Genomic DNA, 17,500 nt, shown 5'->3' with positions numbered 1-17,500 from the left:
CCCCCCCCCCTCTCTCTACTCTCTCTCCCCCCCCCCCCCCCCCCCCTCTCTCTACTCTCTCCCCCCCCTCCCTCTCTCCCCCCTCCCTCTCTCCCCCCCCCCCCTCTCTCTACTCTCTCTCCCCCCCCCTCCCTCTCTCCCCCTTACAGTAACAGTCACAATCAGAAGGTCCAGATGCACATGTTAGATCTGATGAGTTCTATAATAATGGAGGGAGACGGAGTCACACAGGAACTACTGGACACCATCCTGATCAACCTGATACCTGCTCACAAGGTAACACTGATCAACCTGATACCTGCTCACAAGGTAACACTGATCAACCTGATACCTGCTCACAAGGTAACACTGATCAACCTGATACCTGCTCACAAGGTAACACTGATCAACCTGATACCTGCTCACAAGGTAACACTGATCAACCTGATACCTGTTCACAAGGTAACACTGATCAACCTGATACCTGCTCACAAGGTAACACTGATCAACCTGATACCTGCTCACAAGGTAACATACTGATCAACCTGATACCTGTTCACAAGGTAACACTGATCAACCTGATACCTGCTCACAAGGTAACATTGATCAACCTGATACCTGCTCACAAGGTAACATACTGATCAACCTGATACCTGTTCACAAGGTAACATTGATCAACCTGATACCTGCTCACAAGGTAACACTGATCAACCTGATACCTGTTCACAAGGTAACATTGATCAACCTGATACCTGCTCACAAGGTAACATACTGATCAACCTGATACCTGTTCACAAGGTAACACTGATCAACCTGATACCTGTTCACAAGGTAACACTGATCAACCTGATACCTGTTCACAAGGTAACATTGATCAACCTGATACCTGCTCACAAGGTAACATACTGATCAACCTGATACCTGCTCACAAGGTAACATACTGATCAACCTGATACCTGCTCACAAGGTAACACTGATCAACCTGATACCTGCTCACAAGGTAACATACTGATCAACCTGATACCTGTTCACAAGGTAACATTGATCAACCTGATACCTGTTCACAAGGTAACACTGATCAACCTGATACCTGTTCACAAGGTAACACTGATCAACCTGATACCTGTTCACAAGGTAACATTGATCAACCTGATACCTGCTCACAAGGTAACATACTGATCAACCTGATACCTGCTCACAAGGTAACACTGATCAACCTGATACCCGCTCACAAGGTAACATACTGATCAACCTGATACCTGTTCACAAGGTAACACTGATCATCCTGATACCTGCTCACAAGGTAACACTGATCAACCTGATACCTGCTCACAAGGTAACACTGATCAACCTGATACCTGCTCACAAGGTAACACTGATCAACCTGATACCTGCTCACAAGGTAACACTGATCAACCTGATACCTGCTCACAAGGTAACACTGATCAACCTGATACCTGCTCACAAGGTAACACTGATCAACCTGATACCTGCTCACAAGGTAACACTGATCAACCTGATACCTGCTCACAAGGTAACATACTGATCAACCTGATACCTGCTCACAAGGTAACACTGATCAACCTGATACCTGCTCACAAGGTAACACTGATCAACCTGATACCTGCTCACAAGGTAACACTGATCAACCTGATACCTGTTCACAAGGTAACACTGATCAACCTGATACCTGTTTGATCCTCTCTCCTCCTGTCCAGAACCTGAATAAACAGGCGTACGACTTGGCCAAGACTCTGCTGAAGAGGACCGTTCAGACCATAGAAACATGCATCGCAAACGTTAGTACTGTAAACTAATACATACATATATATATATATATACCTATACTATACACTATATATATATATATATATATATATATATATATATATATACCTATACTATACACTATATATATATATATATATATATATATATATATATATATATATATATATATATATATATATATATATATATATATATACCTTTACTATACACTATATATATATATATATACTTATACTTTACACTATATATATACCTATACTATACACTATATGTATATATACCTATACTATACACTATATATATATATATATACCTATACTATACACTATATATATATATATATATATATATATATATATATATATATATATATATATATATATATATACCTATACTATACACTATATATATATATACCTATACTATACACTATATATATATATATATATATACCTATACTATACACTATATATATATATACCTGTACTATACACTATATATATATATACCTATACTATACACTATATATATATATATATACCTATACTATACACTATATATATATATATATATACCTATACTATACACTATATATATATATACCTATACTATACACTATATGTATATATACCTATACTATATATATATATACCTATACTATATATATATATACCTATACTATACACTATATATATATATATACCTATACTATACACTATATATATATACCTATACTATACACTATATATATATATACCTATACTATACACTATATATATATATATACCTATACTATACACTATATATATATATACCTATACTATACACTATACATATATATATACCTATACTATACACTATATATATATATATATACCTATACTATACACTATATATATATATATATACCTATACTATACACTATATATATATATATATATACCTATACTATACACTATATATATATATATATATATTATATATATACCTATACTATACACTATATATATATATACCTATACTATACACTATATATATATATATACCTATACTATACACTATATATATATATATACCTATACTATACACTATATATATATATACCTATACTATACACTATATATATATATATACCTATACTATACACTATATATATATATATATATATATATATATATATATATACCTATACTATACACTATATATATATATATATTATATATATACCTATACTATACACTATATATATATATATATATATACCTATACTATACACTATATATATATATATATATATATATATATATATATATATATATACCTTTACTATACACTATATATATATATACCTATACTATACACTATATATATATATATACCTATACTATACACTATATATATATATACCTATACTATACACTATACATATATATATACCTATACTTTACACTATATATATACCTGTACTATACACTATATATATATATATACCTGTACTATACACTATATATATATATACCTTTACTATACACTATATATATATATATATATATATATACCTTTACTATACACTATATATATACCTATACCTTTACTATACACTATATATATACCTATACTATACACTATATATATATATATATATATATATATATATATATATATATATATATATATATACCTTTACTATACACTATATATATACCTATACTATACACTATATATATATATACCTTTACTATACACTATATATATACCTATACTATACACTATATATATATATATATATACCTATACTATACACTATATATATATACCTTTACTATACACTATATATATATATATATATATATATATATATATATATATATATATATATATATATATATATATATACCTATACTATACACTATATATATATATATACCTGTACTATACACTATATATATATATACCTATACTATACACTATATATATACCTATACTATACACTATACATATATATATACCTATACTTTACACTATATATATACCTGTACTATACACTATATATATATATATATATACCTTTACTATACACTATATATATATATATATATATATATACCTTTACTATACACTATATATATACCTATACCTTTACTATACACTATATATATACCTATACTATACACTATATATATATATATATATATATATATATATATATATATATATATATATATATATATACCTTTACTATACACTATATATATACCTATACTATACACTATATATATATATACCTTTACTATACACTATATATATACCTATACTATACACTATATATATATATATATATACCTATACTATACACTATATATATATACCTTTACTATACACTATATATATATATATATATATATATATATATATATATATATATATATATATATATATATACCTATACTATACACTATATATATATATATACCTGTACTATACACTATATATATATATACCTATACTATACACTATATATATACCTTTACTATACACTATATATATATATATATATATATATATATATACCTATACTATACACTATATTGTACTGTACACTATATATATACCTATACTATAAACTATATATATACCTGTACTATACACTATATATATATACCTATACTATATACTATATATATATATATATATATATATATAGTATATATATATATACCTGTACTATACACTATATATATATACACCTGTACTATATATATATAGATATATATATATATCTATATATATATGTGTATAGTACGTGTGTGTGTATATATATATATATGTGTATGTGTGTGTATATGTATATATGTATGTATATTGATGTGTTTGTGTACATATATATTTGTGTGTGTGTGTGTGTAGATATACCATTCAGACCAACTAACATCCCTCCCTCTCTGCCCCTCCCTCCCTGCCCCTCTCTCTCTCTCTCCCTTCCTCTTCCTCCCTCCCCCCTCCTCCCTCCCGCTCTTCCTCCCTCCCCCCTCTCTCTCCCTTCCTCTTCCTCCCCCCCTCTCTCTCCCTTCCTCTTCCTCCCTCTCTCTCCCTTCCTCCCTCTCTCTCCCTCCCTGCCCTCTTTGCCCCTCTCTCTCTCTCTCTCTCTCTCTCTCTCTCTCTCTCTCTCTCTCTCTCTCTCTCTCTCTCTCCCTTCCTCTTCCTCCCTCCTCCCTTCCCCTCCCCCCCTCCCCCCTCCCCCCTCCTCCCTCCCTCCCCCTCTTCCTCCCTCCCCCCCCCTCTCTCTCCCTTCCTCCCTCCCCCCTCCAGTTCTTTAACCAGGTGCTGGTGATGGGCAAGTCTTCAGTCAGTGATCTGTCAGAGCACGTGTTTGATCTGATCCAGGAGCTGTTCTCCATCGACCCTCTGCTGCTCACGTCCGTCATGCCCCAGCTAGAGTTTAAACTCAAGGTATAGGACACACACAGGGGGGGATTGTATGATCTGATCCAGGAGCTGTTCTCCATCGACCCTCTGCTACTCACGTCCGTCATGCCCCAGCTAGAGTTTAAACTCAAGGTATAGGACACATTGACACACACAGGGGGGTTGTAATGATCTGATCCAGGAGCCAGGTAGGGGTGACATGCCTGGTGAGTATGCAGGACACGGAAGAACTGAGACATTCTCAGCTTCCAGGAATTGTGTGCAGATCCTTGTGACATTATCATGCTGAAACATGAGGTGATGGAGGAGGATGAACAGCCTCAGGATCTCGTCACGGTATCTCTGTTCGTTCATTATCACCCTGAAACATGAGGTGATGGAGGAGGATGAATGGCACCACAACGGGCCTCAGGATCTCATCACGGTATCTCTGTTCATTCATTATCACCCTGAAACATGAGGTGATGGAGGAGGATGAATGGCACCACAACGGGCCTCAGGATCTCGTCACGGTATCTCTGTTCATTCAATTTGTCATCGATAAAATGCAATTGTGTCCGTTGTCCGTAGCTTACGCCTGCCCCCATACCATAACCCCACCACCACCATGGGGCCCCCTGTTCACAACGTTGACATCAGCAAACCGCTCGCCCACATGATACCATACTCGCGGTCTACAGTTGTGAGGCCGGTTGAACCTACTGCCAAATTCTCTAAAATGACGTTGGAGGCGGCTTATGGTAGAGAAATGAACATTCAAATTCTCTGGCAACAGCTCTTGTGGACATTCCTGCAGTCAACATGCCAACTGCACGCTCCCTCAAAACATGAGACATCTGTTGCATTGTGTTGAGACAAAACCGCACATTTTAAAGTGACCTTTTATTGTCCCCCCAGCACAAGGTGCACCTGTGTAATGATCATGCTGTTTAATCAGCTTCTTGATGTGCCACACCTGTCAGGTAGATTGATTATCTTGGTAAAGGAGAAATGCTCACTGACAGGGATGTCAACAAATTCTTGCACCAAATTTGAGAGAGAAACTTTGTGCGTTTTTTAACATTTCTGGGATCTTTTCTATTTCAGCTCATGAAACATGGGACCAACACTTTACATGTCAAGTTCTATATTGTTGTTCAGTATAGAAGGTAAAGTAAAACAAAATTAAAACCTTCAACCGGTCCGTTTATCAATACCGGGGTATATAGTAAAATTAGATATATGTACTAGCCAGCCTCACGCCAAGCCCACCCACCTAAGCCCTATTTCCTTCCAGAAAAAACCCTGGACACACACACACACACATCTACTAGACCCAAAATACGACCGTTGAATTAAAATGTATTTAAAGTCTAATCTAGTTTCTAATCTAATTTGTCTGTGTGTTGCAGAGTAACGACGGAGAAGAGCGTCTAGCTGTGGTCAGACTGCTGGCCAAGCTGTTTGGAGCCAAAGACTCAGAACTGGCCACTCAGAACAGACCGCTGTGGCAATGCTTCCTGGGACGGTGAGACACACACACGTTACACAGCCGCACGCACACGCTTGGGTGCACACACACACACACACACGTGTAGTAGAGGTGCTTTGCGTTAACAAGGTGTTTGTGTGCTCCATCCCCAGGTTCAATGACATCCATGTCCCAGTGAGGCTTGAGTCGGTCAAGTTCGCTTCCCACTGTCTGATGAACCATCCAGACCTGGCCAGAGACCTCACAGGTAGGTGTCAACTGTCCAGACCTGGCCAGAGACCTCACAGGTAGGTGTCAACTGTCCAGACCTGGCCAGAGACCTCACAGGTAGGTGTCAACTGTCCAGACCTGGCCAGAGACCTTACAGGTAGGTGTCAACTGTCCAGACCTGGCCAGAGACCTCACAGGTAGGTGTCAACCGTCCAGACCTGGCCAGAGACCTCACAGGTAGGTGTCAACTGTCCAGACCTGGCCAGAGACCTCACAGGTAGGTGTCAACCGTCCAGACCTGGCCAGAGACCTCACAGGTAGGTGTCAACTGTCCAGACCTGGCCAGAGACCTCACAGGTAGGTGTCAACCATCCAGACCTGGCCAGAGACCTCACAGGTAGGTGTCAACCATCCAGACCTGGCCAGAGACCTCACAGGTCTGGTTTTAAAGGTGTCTGAGGAACCTTCCAGACCTGGTTTTAAAGGTGTCTGAGGAACCTTCCAGACCTGGTTTTAAAGGTGTCTGAGGAACCTTCCAGACCTGGTGAGGAACCATCCAGACCTGGTTTTAAAGACCTCACAGGCAGGTATCTGAGAAGTTTTCCAGACCTGGTTTTAAAGGTGTCTGAGGAACCTTCCAGACCTGGTTTTAAAGGTGTCTGAGGAACCTTCCAGACCTGGTGAGGAACCATCCAGACCTGGTTTTAAAGACCTCACAGGCAGGTATCTGAGAAGTTTTCCAGACCTGGTTTTAAAGGTGTCTGAGGAACCTTCCAGACCTGGTTTTAAAGGTGTCTGAGGAACCTTCCAGACCTGGTTTTAAAGGTGTCTGAGGAACCTTCCAGACCTGGCCAGAGACCTCACATGCAGGTGTCTGAGGAACCTTCCAGACCTGGTTTTAAAGGTGTCTGAGGAACCTTCCAGACCTGGTTTTAAAGGTGTCTGAGAAACCGTCCAGACCTGGCCAGTGAGAGAGACCTCACAGGCAGGTGTCTGAGAAACCGTCCAGACCTGGTTTTAAAGACCTCACAGGGACCTTCTTTGAAGTCCCACGACCGAATTTGGGAGGCGCTGCCCTAACCAAATATATCTGTATCGTCCAATCAGAGTTCCTGAAAGTGCGATCACATGACCCAGAGGAGGCGATCCGACACGACGTCATCGTAACGATCATCAACGCCGGGAAGAAAGACCTGAACCTGGTTAACGACCAACTGCTGGGCTTCGTGAGGGAGAGGACCCTGGACAAGAGGGTGCGACCTCTTCCTTCTCAGTTCTTTATTCTCACCTGACCTCTACCTTCTCCGTTCTCACCTGACCTCTACCTTTTCAGTTCTTTATTCTCACCTGACCTCTACCTTCTCCGTTCTCACCTGACCTCTACCTTCTCAGTTCTTTATTCTCACCTGACCTCTACCTTCTCAGTTCTTTATTCTCACCTGACCTCTACCTTCTCCGTTCTCACCTGACCTCTACCTTTTCAGTTCTTTATTCTCACCTGACCTCTACCTTCTCCGTTCTCACCTGACCTCTACCTTTTCAGTTCTTTATTCTCACCTGACCTCTACCTTCTCCGTTCTCACCTGACCTCTACCTTCTCAGTTCTTTATTCTCACCTGACCTCTACCTTCTCCGTTCTCACCTGACCTCTACCTTTTCAGTTCTTTATTCTCACCTGACCTCTACCTTCTCAGTTCTTTATTCTCACCTGACCTCTACCTTCTCCGTTCTTTATTCTCACCTGACCTCTACCTTCTCCGTTCTTTATTCTCACCTGACCTCTACCTTCTCAGTTCTTTATTCTCACCTGACCTCTACCTTCTCCGTTCTTTATTCTCACCTGACCTCTACCTTCTCCGTTCTTTATTCTCACCTGACCTCTACCTTCTCAGTTCTTTATTCTCACCTGACCTCTACCTTCTCAGTTCTTTATTCTCACCTGACCTCTACCTTCTCAGTTCTTTATTCTCACCTGACCTCTACCTTCTCCGTTCTCACCTGACCTCTACCTTCTCAGTTCTTTATTCTCACCTGACCTCTACCTTCTCCGTTCTTTATTCTCACCTGACCTCTACCTTCTCCGTTCTCACCTGACCTCTTCTACCTTCTCAGTTCTTTATTCTCACCTGACCTCTACCTTCTCAGTTCTTTATTCTCACCTGACCTCTACCTTCTCCGTTCTTTATTCTCACCTGACCTCTTTTCATTCTCATCCCTTTGTTTTGGAAAGTAATTGTTTGTTATGTTTATCTTTCTTTCTCTCCTCGCTCCTCCTCATCCTCACCTACCCTCGTCCCCTCTTACCTCCATCATCCTCTCCTCCACTTCCTTCCTCTCCCCTTCCTCTCTCTCTCCTCCCCTTCCTCTCCTCTCCCCTCTCCTCTCCTCCTTTCCTGCTTCCCTCTTCTTCCCCTCTTCCTCTCCTCCTCTCCTCTCCTCTCCTCTCTCCTCCATAGTGGAGGGTTCGTAAGGAGGCGATGATGGGTTTGGCCCAGTTGTTTAAGAAGTACTGTCTCCATCATGAGGCTGGGAAGGAACAGGCCCAGAAGATCTCCTGGATCAAAGACAAGCTGCTCCACATCTACTACCAGAACAGCATTGACGACAAGTACACACACACACACACACACACACACACACACACACACACACACACACACACACATCTACTACCAGAACAGCATCAACGACAAGTACACACACACACACACACGCACACACACACACACACACATCTACTACCAGAACAGCATCGACAACACACTGCGACGGACACAGACTCTTAATTAATCCTACTAAACCATTTACATGTGTTGTTTTGGGATATTCTGGGTTCTTATCCACATCTCTCTCTGTGTCTCTCTCTGTGTCTTTCTCTGTGTGTGTGTCTCTCTCTCTCTCTCTCTCTCTCTCTCTCTCTCTGTCTCTCTCTCTCTCTCTCTGTCTGTAGGTTGTTAGTAGAGAAGATATTTGCTCAGTACATGGTTCCTCACAGTCTGGACACCGAGGAGAAGATGAAATGTCTCTACTACCTGTATGCCTGTCTGGATACCAACGCTGTCAAGTTAGTGCACACACACACACACACACACACACACGCACACACACACACACACACCTAACCAGGCCTTTTTCAAAACCGTGAAAATAACACATTTTTGGTGGGAAATCGTTTTGTCAACTTAAACGACTAAGAACAGAAATAAAGTTTGTAGATGAGATAATGGATCTATATATTTTTAAATAAGATTATCTTTGAGAACTAACAGTCAGACTAAACTAAACTTACACGACTATGGGGTGTAGTGGCGTCGTCATGGGGTGTAGTGGCTTCGTCATGGGGTGGAGTGGCTTCGTCATGGGGTGTAGTGGCTTCGTCATGGGGTGGAGTGGCTTCGTCATGGGGTGGAGTGGCGTCGTCATGGGGTGTAGTGGCTTCGTCATGGGGTGTAGTGGCTTCGTCATGGGGTGTAGTGGCGTTGTCATGGGGTGGAGTGGCTTCGTCATGGGGTGGAGTGGCGTCGTCATGGGGTGTAGTGGCTTCGTCATGGGGTGTAGTGGCTTCGTCATGGGGTGTAGTGGCGTTGTCATGGGGTGGAGTGGCTTCGTCATGGGGTGGAGTGGCGTCGTCATGGGGTGTAGTGGCTTCGTCATGGGGTGTAGTGGCTTCGTCATGGGGTGTAGTGGCTTCGTCATGGGGCTTCGTCATGGGGTGTAGTGGCTTCGTCATGGGGCTTCGTCATGGAGTGTAGTGGCTTCGTCATGGGGTGTAGTGGCTTCGTCATGGGGTGTAGTGGCTTCGTCATGGGGTGTAGTGGCTTCGGCATGGGGTGTAGCGGCTTCGTCATGGGGTGGAGCGGCTTCGTCATGGGGTGGAGTGGCTTCGTCATGGGGTGTAGTGGCTTCGTCATGGGGTGTAGTGGCTTCGTCATGGGGTGTAGTGGCTTCGTCATGGGGTGTAGTGGCTTCGTCATGGGGTGTAATGGCTTCCTCATGGGGTGTAGTGGCTTCGTCATGGGGTGTAGTGGCTTCGTCATGGGGTGGAGTGGCTTCGTCATGGGGTGTAGTGGCTTCGTCATGGGGTGTAGTGGCGTTGTCATGGGGTGTAGTGGCTTCGTCATGGGGTGGAGTGGCGTCGTCATGGGGTGTAGTGGCTTCGTCATGGGGTGTAGTGGCTTCGTCATGGGGTGTAGTGGCTTCGTCATGGGGTGTAGTGGCTTCGTCATGGGGTGTAGTGGCTTCGTCATGGGGTGTAGTGGCTTCGTCATGGGGTGTAGTGGCTTCGTCATGGGGTGTAGTGGCTTCGTCATGGGGTGTAGTGGCGTTGTCATGGGGTGTAGTGGCTTCGTCATGGGGTGGAGTGGCTTCGTCATGGGGTGTAGTGGCTTCGTCATGGGGTGTAGTGGCTTCGTCATGGGGTGTAGTGGCGTTGTCATGGGGTGTAGTGGCTTCGTCATGGGGTGGAGCGGCTTCGTCATGGGGTGGAGTGGCGTCGTCATGGGGTGGAGCGGCTTCGTCATGGGGTGGAGCGGCTTCGTCATGGGGTGTAGTGGCTTCGTCATGGGGTGTAGTGGCTTCGTCATGGGGTGTAGTGGCTTCGTCATGGGGTGTAGTGGCTTCGTCATGGGGTGTAGTGGCTTCGTCATGGGGTGTAGTGGCTTCGTCATGGGGTGTAGTGGCTTCGTCATGGGGTGGAGTGGCTTCGTCATGGGGTGTAGTGGCTTCGTCATGGGGTGTAGTGGCTTCGTCATGGGGTGGAGTGGCGTCGTCATGGGGTGTAGTGGCGTCGTCATGGGGTGTAGTGGCGTTGTCATGGGGTGTAGTGGCTTCGTCATGGGGTGGAGCGGCTTCGTCATGGGGTGGAGCGGCGTCGTCATGGGGTGGAGCGGCTTCGTCATGGGGTGGAGTGGCTTCGTCATGGGGTGGAGTGTGTTCGTCATGGGGTGTAGTGGCTTCGTCATGGGGCTTCGTCATGGGGCTTCGTCATGGGGCGTCGTCATGGGGTGTAGTGGCTTCGTCATGGGGCTTCGTCATGGGGTGTAGTGGCTTCGTCATGGGGTGTAGTGGCTTCGTCATGGGGTGTAGTGGCGTCGTCATGGGGTGTAGTGGCGTCGTCATGGGGTGTAGTGGCTTCGTCATGGGGTGTAGTGGCTTCGTCATGGGGTGTAGTGGCTTCGTCATGGGGTGTAGTGGCGTCGTCATGGGGTGTAGTGGCTTCGTCATGGGGTGTAGTGGCGTCGTCATGGGGTGTAGTGGCGTCGTCATGGGGTGTAGTGGCGTCGTCATGGGGTGTAGTGGCGTCGTCATGGGGTGTAGTGGCTTCGTCATGGGGCTTCGTCATGGGGTGGAGTGGCGTCGTCATGGGGTGTAGTGGCGTCGTCATGGGGTGTAGTGGCTTCGTCATGGGGTGTAGTGGCTTCGTCATGGGTTGTAGTGGCTTCGTCATGGGGTGGAGTGGCGTCGTCATGGGGTGGAGTGGCGTCGTCATGGGGTGTAGTGGCTTCGTCATGGGGCTTTGTCATGGGGTGGAGTGGCGTCGTCATGGGGTGTAGTGGCGTCGTCATGGGGTGTAGTGGCTTCGTCATGGGGTGTAGTGGCGTCGTCATGGGGTGTAGTGGCGTCGTCATGGGGTGTAGTGGCGTCGTCATGGGGTGTAGTGGCTTCGTCATGGGGTGTAGTGGCTTCGTCATGGGGTGTAGTGGCATCGTCATGGGGTATAGTGGCTTCGTCATGGGGTGTAGTGGCGTCGTCATGGGGTGTAGTGGCTTCGTCATGGGGTGTAGTGGCTTCGTCATGGGGTATAGTGGCTTCGTCATGGGGCTTCGTCATGGGGTGTAGTGGCGTCGTCATGGGGTGTAGTGGCTTCGTCGTGGGGCGTCGTCGTGGGGTGTAGTGGCTTCGTCGTGGGGTGTAGTGGCGTCGTCATGGGGTGTAGTGGCTTCGTCATGGGGTGTAGTGGCTTCGTCATGGGGTGTAGTGGCTTCGTCATGGGGTGTAGTGGCTTCGTCATGGGGTGTAGTGGCTTCGTCATGGGGTATAGTGGCTTCGTCATGGGGCTTCGTCATGGGGTGTAGTGGCGTCGTCATGGGGTGTAGTGGCTTCGTCGTGGGGCGTCGTCGTGGGGTGTAGTGGCGTCGTCATGGGGTGTAGTGGCTTCGTCGTGGGGCGTCGTCATGGGGTGTAGTGGCTTCGTCATGGGGTGTAGTGGCTTCGTCGTGGGGCTTCGTCATGGGGTGTAGTGGCTTCGTCGTGGGGCTTCGTCATGGGGTGTAGTTGCTTCGTCATGGGGTGTAGTTGCTTCGTCATGGGGTGTAGTGGCTTCGTCATGGGGTGTAGTGGCTTCGTCATGGGGTGGAGCGGCTTCGTCATGGGGTGTAGTGGCTTCGTCATGGGGCTTCGTCATGGGGTGTAGTGGCTTCGTCATGGGGTGTAGTGGCTTCGTCGTGGGGTGTAGTGGCGTCGTCATGGGGTGTAGTGGCGTCGTCATGGGGTGTAGTGGCGTCGTCATGGGGTGTAGTGGCTTCGTCATGGGGTGTAGTGGCTTCGTCATGGGGTGTAGTGGCGTCGTCATGGGGTGTAGTAGCGTCATGGGGTGTAGTGGCTTCGTCATGGGGCTTCGTCATGGGGTGTAGTGGCTTCGTCATGGGGTGTAGTGGCTTCGTCGTGGGGTGTAGTGGCGTCGTCATGGGGTGTAGTGGCGTCGTCATGGGGTGTAGTGGCGTCGTCATGGGGTGTAGTGGCGTCGTCATGGGGTGTAGTGGCTTCGTCATGGGGTGTAGTGGCTTCGTCATGGGGTGGAGTGGCTTCGTCATGGGGTGGAGTGGCTTCGTCATGGGGTGTAGTGGCGTCGTCATGGGGTGTAGTGGCGTCGTCATGGGGTGTAGTGGCTTCGTCATGGGGTGTAGTGGCTTCGTCATGGGGTGGAGTGGCTTCGTCATGGGGTGTAGTGGCGTCGTCATGGGGTGTAGTGGCGTCGTCATGGGGTGTAGTGGCGTCGTCATGGGGTGTAGTGGCTTCGTCATGGGGTGTAGTGGCGTCGTCATGGGGTGTAGTGGCTTCGTCATGGGGTGTAGTGGCGTCGTCATGGGGTGTAGTGGCGTCGTCATGGGGTGTAGTAGCGTCGTCATGGGGTGTAGTGGCGTCGTCATGGGGTGTAGTGGCTTCGTCATGGGGTGTAGTGGCTTCGTCATGGGGTGTAGTGGCGTCATGGGATGTAGTGGCGTCGTCATGGGGTGTAGTAGCGTCATGGGATGTAGTGGCGTTGTCATGGGGTGGAGTGGCGTCGTCATGGGGTGGAGTGGCTTCGTCATGGGGTATAGTGGCTTCGTCATGGGGTGTAGTGGCGTTGTCATGGGGTGGAGTGGCGTCGTCATGGGGTGTAGTGGCTTCGTCATGGGGTGTAGTGGCTTCGTCATGGGGTGTAGTGGCGTCGTCATGGGGTGTAGTAGCGTCGTCATGGGGCTTCGTCATGGGGTGTAGTGGCGTTGTCATGGGGTGGAGTGGCGTCGTCATGGGGTGTAGTGGCTTCGTCATGGGGTGTAGTGGCTTCGTCATGGGGTGGAGTGGCGTCGTCATGGGGTGTAGTGGCTTCGTCATGGGGTGTAGTGGCGTCGTCATGGGGCTTCGTCATGGGGTGTAGTGGCGTCGTCATGGGGTGTAGTGGCTTCGTCATGGGGTGTAGTGGCTTCGTCATGGGGTGTAGTGGCTTCGTCATGGGGTGTAGTGGCGTCGTCATGGGGTGTAGTGGCTTCGTCATGGGGTGTAGTGGCGTCGTCATGGGGTGTAGTGGCGTCGTCATGGGGTGTAGTGGCGTCGTCATGGGGTGTAGTGGCGTCGTCATGTGGTGTAGTGGCTTCGTCATGGGGTGTAGTGGCTTCGTCATGGGGCTTCGTCATGGGGTGGAGTGGCGTCGTCATGGGGTGTAGTGGCGTCGTCATGGGGTGTAGTGGCTTCGTCATGGGGTGTAGTGGCTTCGTCATGGGTTGTAGTGGCTTCGTCATGGGGTGGAGTGGCGTCGTCATGGGGTGGAGTGGCGTCGTCATGGGGTGTAGTGGCTTCGTCATGGGGCTTCGTCATGGGGTGTAGTGGCATCGTCATGGGGTGTAGTGGCTTCGTCATGGGGTGTAGTGGCATCGTCATGGGGTATAGTGGCTTCGTCATGGGGCTTCGTCATGGGGTGTAGTGGCTTCGTCATGGGGTGTAGTGGCTTCGTCATGGGGTGGAGTGGCGTCGTCATGGGGTGGAGTGGCGTCGTCATGGGGTGTAGTGGCGTCGTCATGGGGTGTAGTGGCATCGTCATGGGGTGTAGTGGCTTCGTCATGGGGTGTAGTGGCATCGTCATGGGTTGTAGTGGCTTCGTCATGGGGTGGAGTGGCGTCGTCATGGGGTGGAGTGGCGTCGTCATGGGGTGTAGTGGCTTCGTCATGGGGCTTCGTCATGGGGTGTAGTGGCATCGTCATGGGGTGTAGTGGCTTCGTCATGGGGTGTAGTGGCATCGTCATGGGGTATAGTGGCATCGTCATGGGGTGTAGTGGCTTCGTCATGGGGTGTAGTGGCATCGTCATGGGGTATAGTGGCTTCGTCATGGGGTGTAGTGGCGTCGTCATGGGGTGTAGTGGCTTCGTCATGGGGTGTAGTGGCTTCGTCATGGGGTATAGTGGCTTCGTCATGGGGCTTCGTCATGGGGTGTAGTGGCGTCGTCATGGGGTGTAGTGGCTTCGTCGTGGGGCGTCGTCGTGGGGTGTAGTGGCTTCGTCGTGGGGTGTAGTGGCTTCGTCGTGGGGTGTAGTGGCTTCGTCGTGGGGTGTAGTGGCTTCGTCATGGGGTGTAGTGGCGTCGTCATGGGGTGTAGTGGCGTCGTCATGGGGTGTAGTGGCGTCGTCATGGGGTGTAGTGGCGTCGTCATGGGGTGTAGTGGCTTCGTCATGGGGTGTAGTGGCTTCGTCATGGGGTGTAGTGGCGTCGTCGTGGGGTATAGTGGCTTCGTCATGGGGCGTCGTCGTGGGGTGGAGTGGCGTCGTCATGTGGTGTAGTGGCGTCGTCATGGGGTGTAGTGGCTTCGTCATGGGGCTTCGTCATGGGGTGTAGTGGCTTCGTCATGGGGCGTCGTCATGGGATGTAGCGGCGTCGTCATGGGGTGTAGTGGCTTCGTCATGGGGTGGAGTGGCGTCGTCATGGGGTGGAGTGGCGTCGTCATGGGGTGGAGTGGCGTCGTCATGGGGTGGAGTGGCGTCGTCATGGGGTGGAGTGGCGTCGTCATGGGGTGGAGTGGCGTCGTCATGGGGTGGAGTGGCGTCGTCATGGGGTGGAGTGGCGTCGTCATGGGGTGGAGTGGCGTCGTCATGGGGTGGAGTGGCGTCGTCATGGGGTGGAGTGGCGTCGTCATGGGGTGGAGTGGCGTCGTCATGGGGTGGAGTGGCGTCGTCATGGGGTGGAGTGGCGTCGTCATGGGGTGTAGCGGCGTCGTCATGGGGTGTAGCGGCGTCGTCATGGGGTGTAGCGGCGTCGTCATGGGGTGTAGTGGCGTCATGGGGTGTAGTGGCGTCGTCATGGGGTGTAGCGGCGTCGTCATGGGGTGGAGCGGCTTCGTCATGGGGTGGAGCGGCTTCGTCATGGGGTGGAGTGGCTTCGTCATGGGGTGTAGTGGCTTCGTCATGGGGTGTAGTGGCTTCGTCATGGGGTGTAGTTGCGTCGTCATGGGGTGTAGTGGCGTCATGGGGTGTAGTGGCGTCGTCATGGGGTGTAGTGGCGTCATGGGGTGTAGTGGCGTCGTCATGGGGTGTAGTGGCGTCGTCATGGGGTGTAGTGGCTTCGTCATGGGGTGTAGTGGCTTCGTCATGGGGTGTAGTGGCTTCGTCATGGGGTGTAGTGGCTTCGTCATGGGGTGTAGTGGCGTCATCATGGGGTGTAGTGGCGTCATGGGGTGTAGTGGCGTCGTCATGGGGTGTAGCGGCGTCGTCATGGGGTGGAGTGGCTTCGTCATGGGGTGTAGTTGCGTCGTCATGGGGTGTAGTGGCGTCATGGGGTGTAGTGGCGTCGTCATGGGGTGTAGCGGCGTCGTCATGGGGTGGAGTGGCTTCGTCATGGGGTGTAGTGGCTTCGTCATGGGGTATAGTGGCTTCGTCATGGGGTGTAGTTGCGTCGTCATGGGATGTAGTGGCGTCATGGGGTGTAGTGGCTTCGTCATGGGGTGGAGTGGCGTCGTCATGGGGTGGAGTGGCTTCGTCATGGGGTGGAGTGGCTTCGTCATGGGGCTTCGTCATGTGGTGTAGTGGCGTCGTCATGGGGTGGAGTGGCTTCGTCATGGGGTGGAGTGGCTTCGTCATGGGGTGGAGCGGCTTCGTCATGGGGTGGAGTGGCTTCGTCATGGGGTGGAGTGGCTTCGTCATGGGGTGGAGTGGCTTCGTCATGGGGTGGAGTGGCTTCGTCATGTGGTGTAGTGGCGTCGTCATGGGGTGTAGTGGCTTCGTCATGTGGTGTAGTGGCGTCGTCATGGGGTGGAGTGGCTTCGTCATGGGGTGTAGTGGCTTCGTCATGGGGTGGAGTGGCTTCGTCATGGGGTGTAGTGGCTTCGTCATGGGGTGTAGTGGCTTCGTCATGGGGTGGAGTGGCTTCGTCATGGGG

The 17,500-nt window shown here is 47.9% G+C and overlaps 1 protein-coding gene across 8 annotated transcripts in view; it reads left to right on the top strand.

The window, feature by feature from the left end:
• LOC118936834 (sister chromatid cohesion protein PDS5 homolog A) overlaps positions 1-17,500 on the top strand; it is a 90,386-nt gene that overhangs the window by 26,319 nt on the left and 46,567 nt on the right. For 7 of the 8 annotated variants that reach the window (XM_036934264.1, XM_036934259.1, XM_036934260.1 and 4 more), the window contains exons 6-13: positions 150-276; positions 1,698-1,778; positions 5,080-5,220; positions 6,588-6,703; positions 6,820-6,914; positions 7,985-8,130; positions 9,334-9,485; positions 9,828-9,941. In XM_036934264.1, coding sequence (XP_036790159.1) covers positions 150-276; positions 1,698-1,778; positions 5,080-5,220; positions 6,588-6,703; positions 6,820-6,914; positions 7,985-8,130; positions 9,334-9,485; positions 9,828-9,941 — 972 coding nt within the window. Of the gene's footprint in view, positions 1-149; positions 277-1,581; positions 1,615-1,697; positions 1,779-5,079; positions 5,221-6,587; positions 6,704-6,819; positions 6,915-7,984; positions 8,131-9,333; positions 9,486-9,827; positions 9,942-17,500 lie in introns of those variants that run through there. The other variant, XM_036934265.1, reaches the window with a different exon arrangement.

Source organism: Oncorhynchus mykiss, chromosome 10, assembly GCF_013265735.2.
Source record: "Oncorhynchus mykiss isolate Arlee chromosome 10, USDA_OmykA_1.1, whole genome shotgun sequence".
Taxonomy (NCBI): domain Eukaryota; kingdom Metazoa; phylum Chordata; class Actinopteri; order Salmoniformes; family Salmonidae; genus Oncorhynchus; species Oncorhynchus mykiss.
The sequence above is the reverse complement of the archived record's forward strand: the minus strand, read 5'-3'. Positions and strand labels throughout refer to the sequence as shown.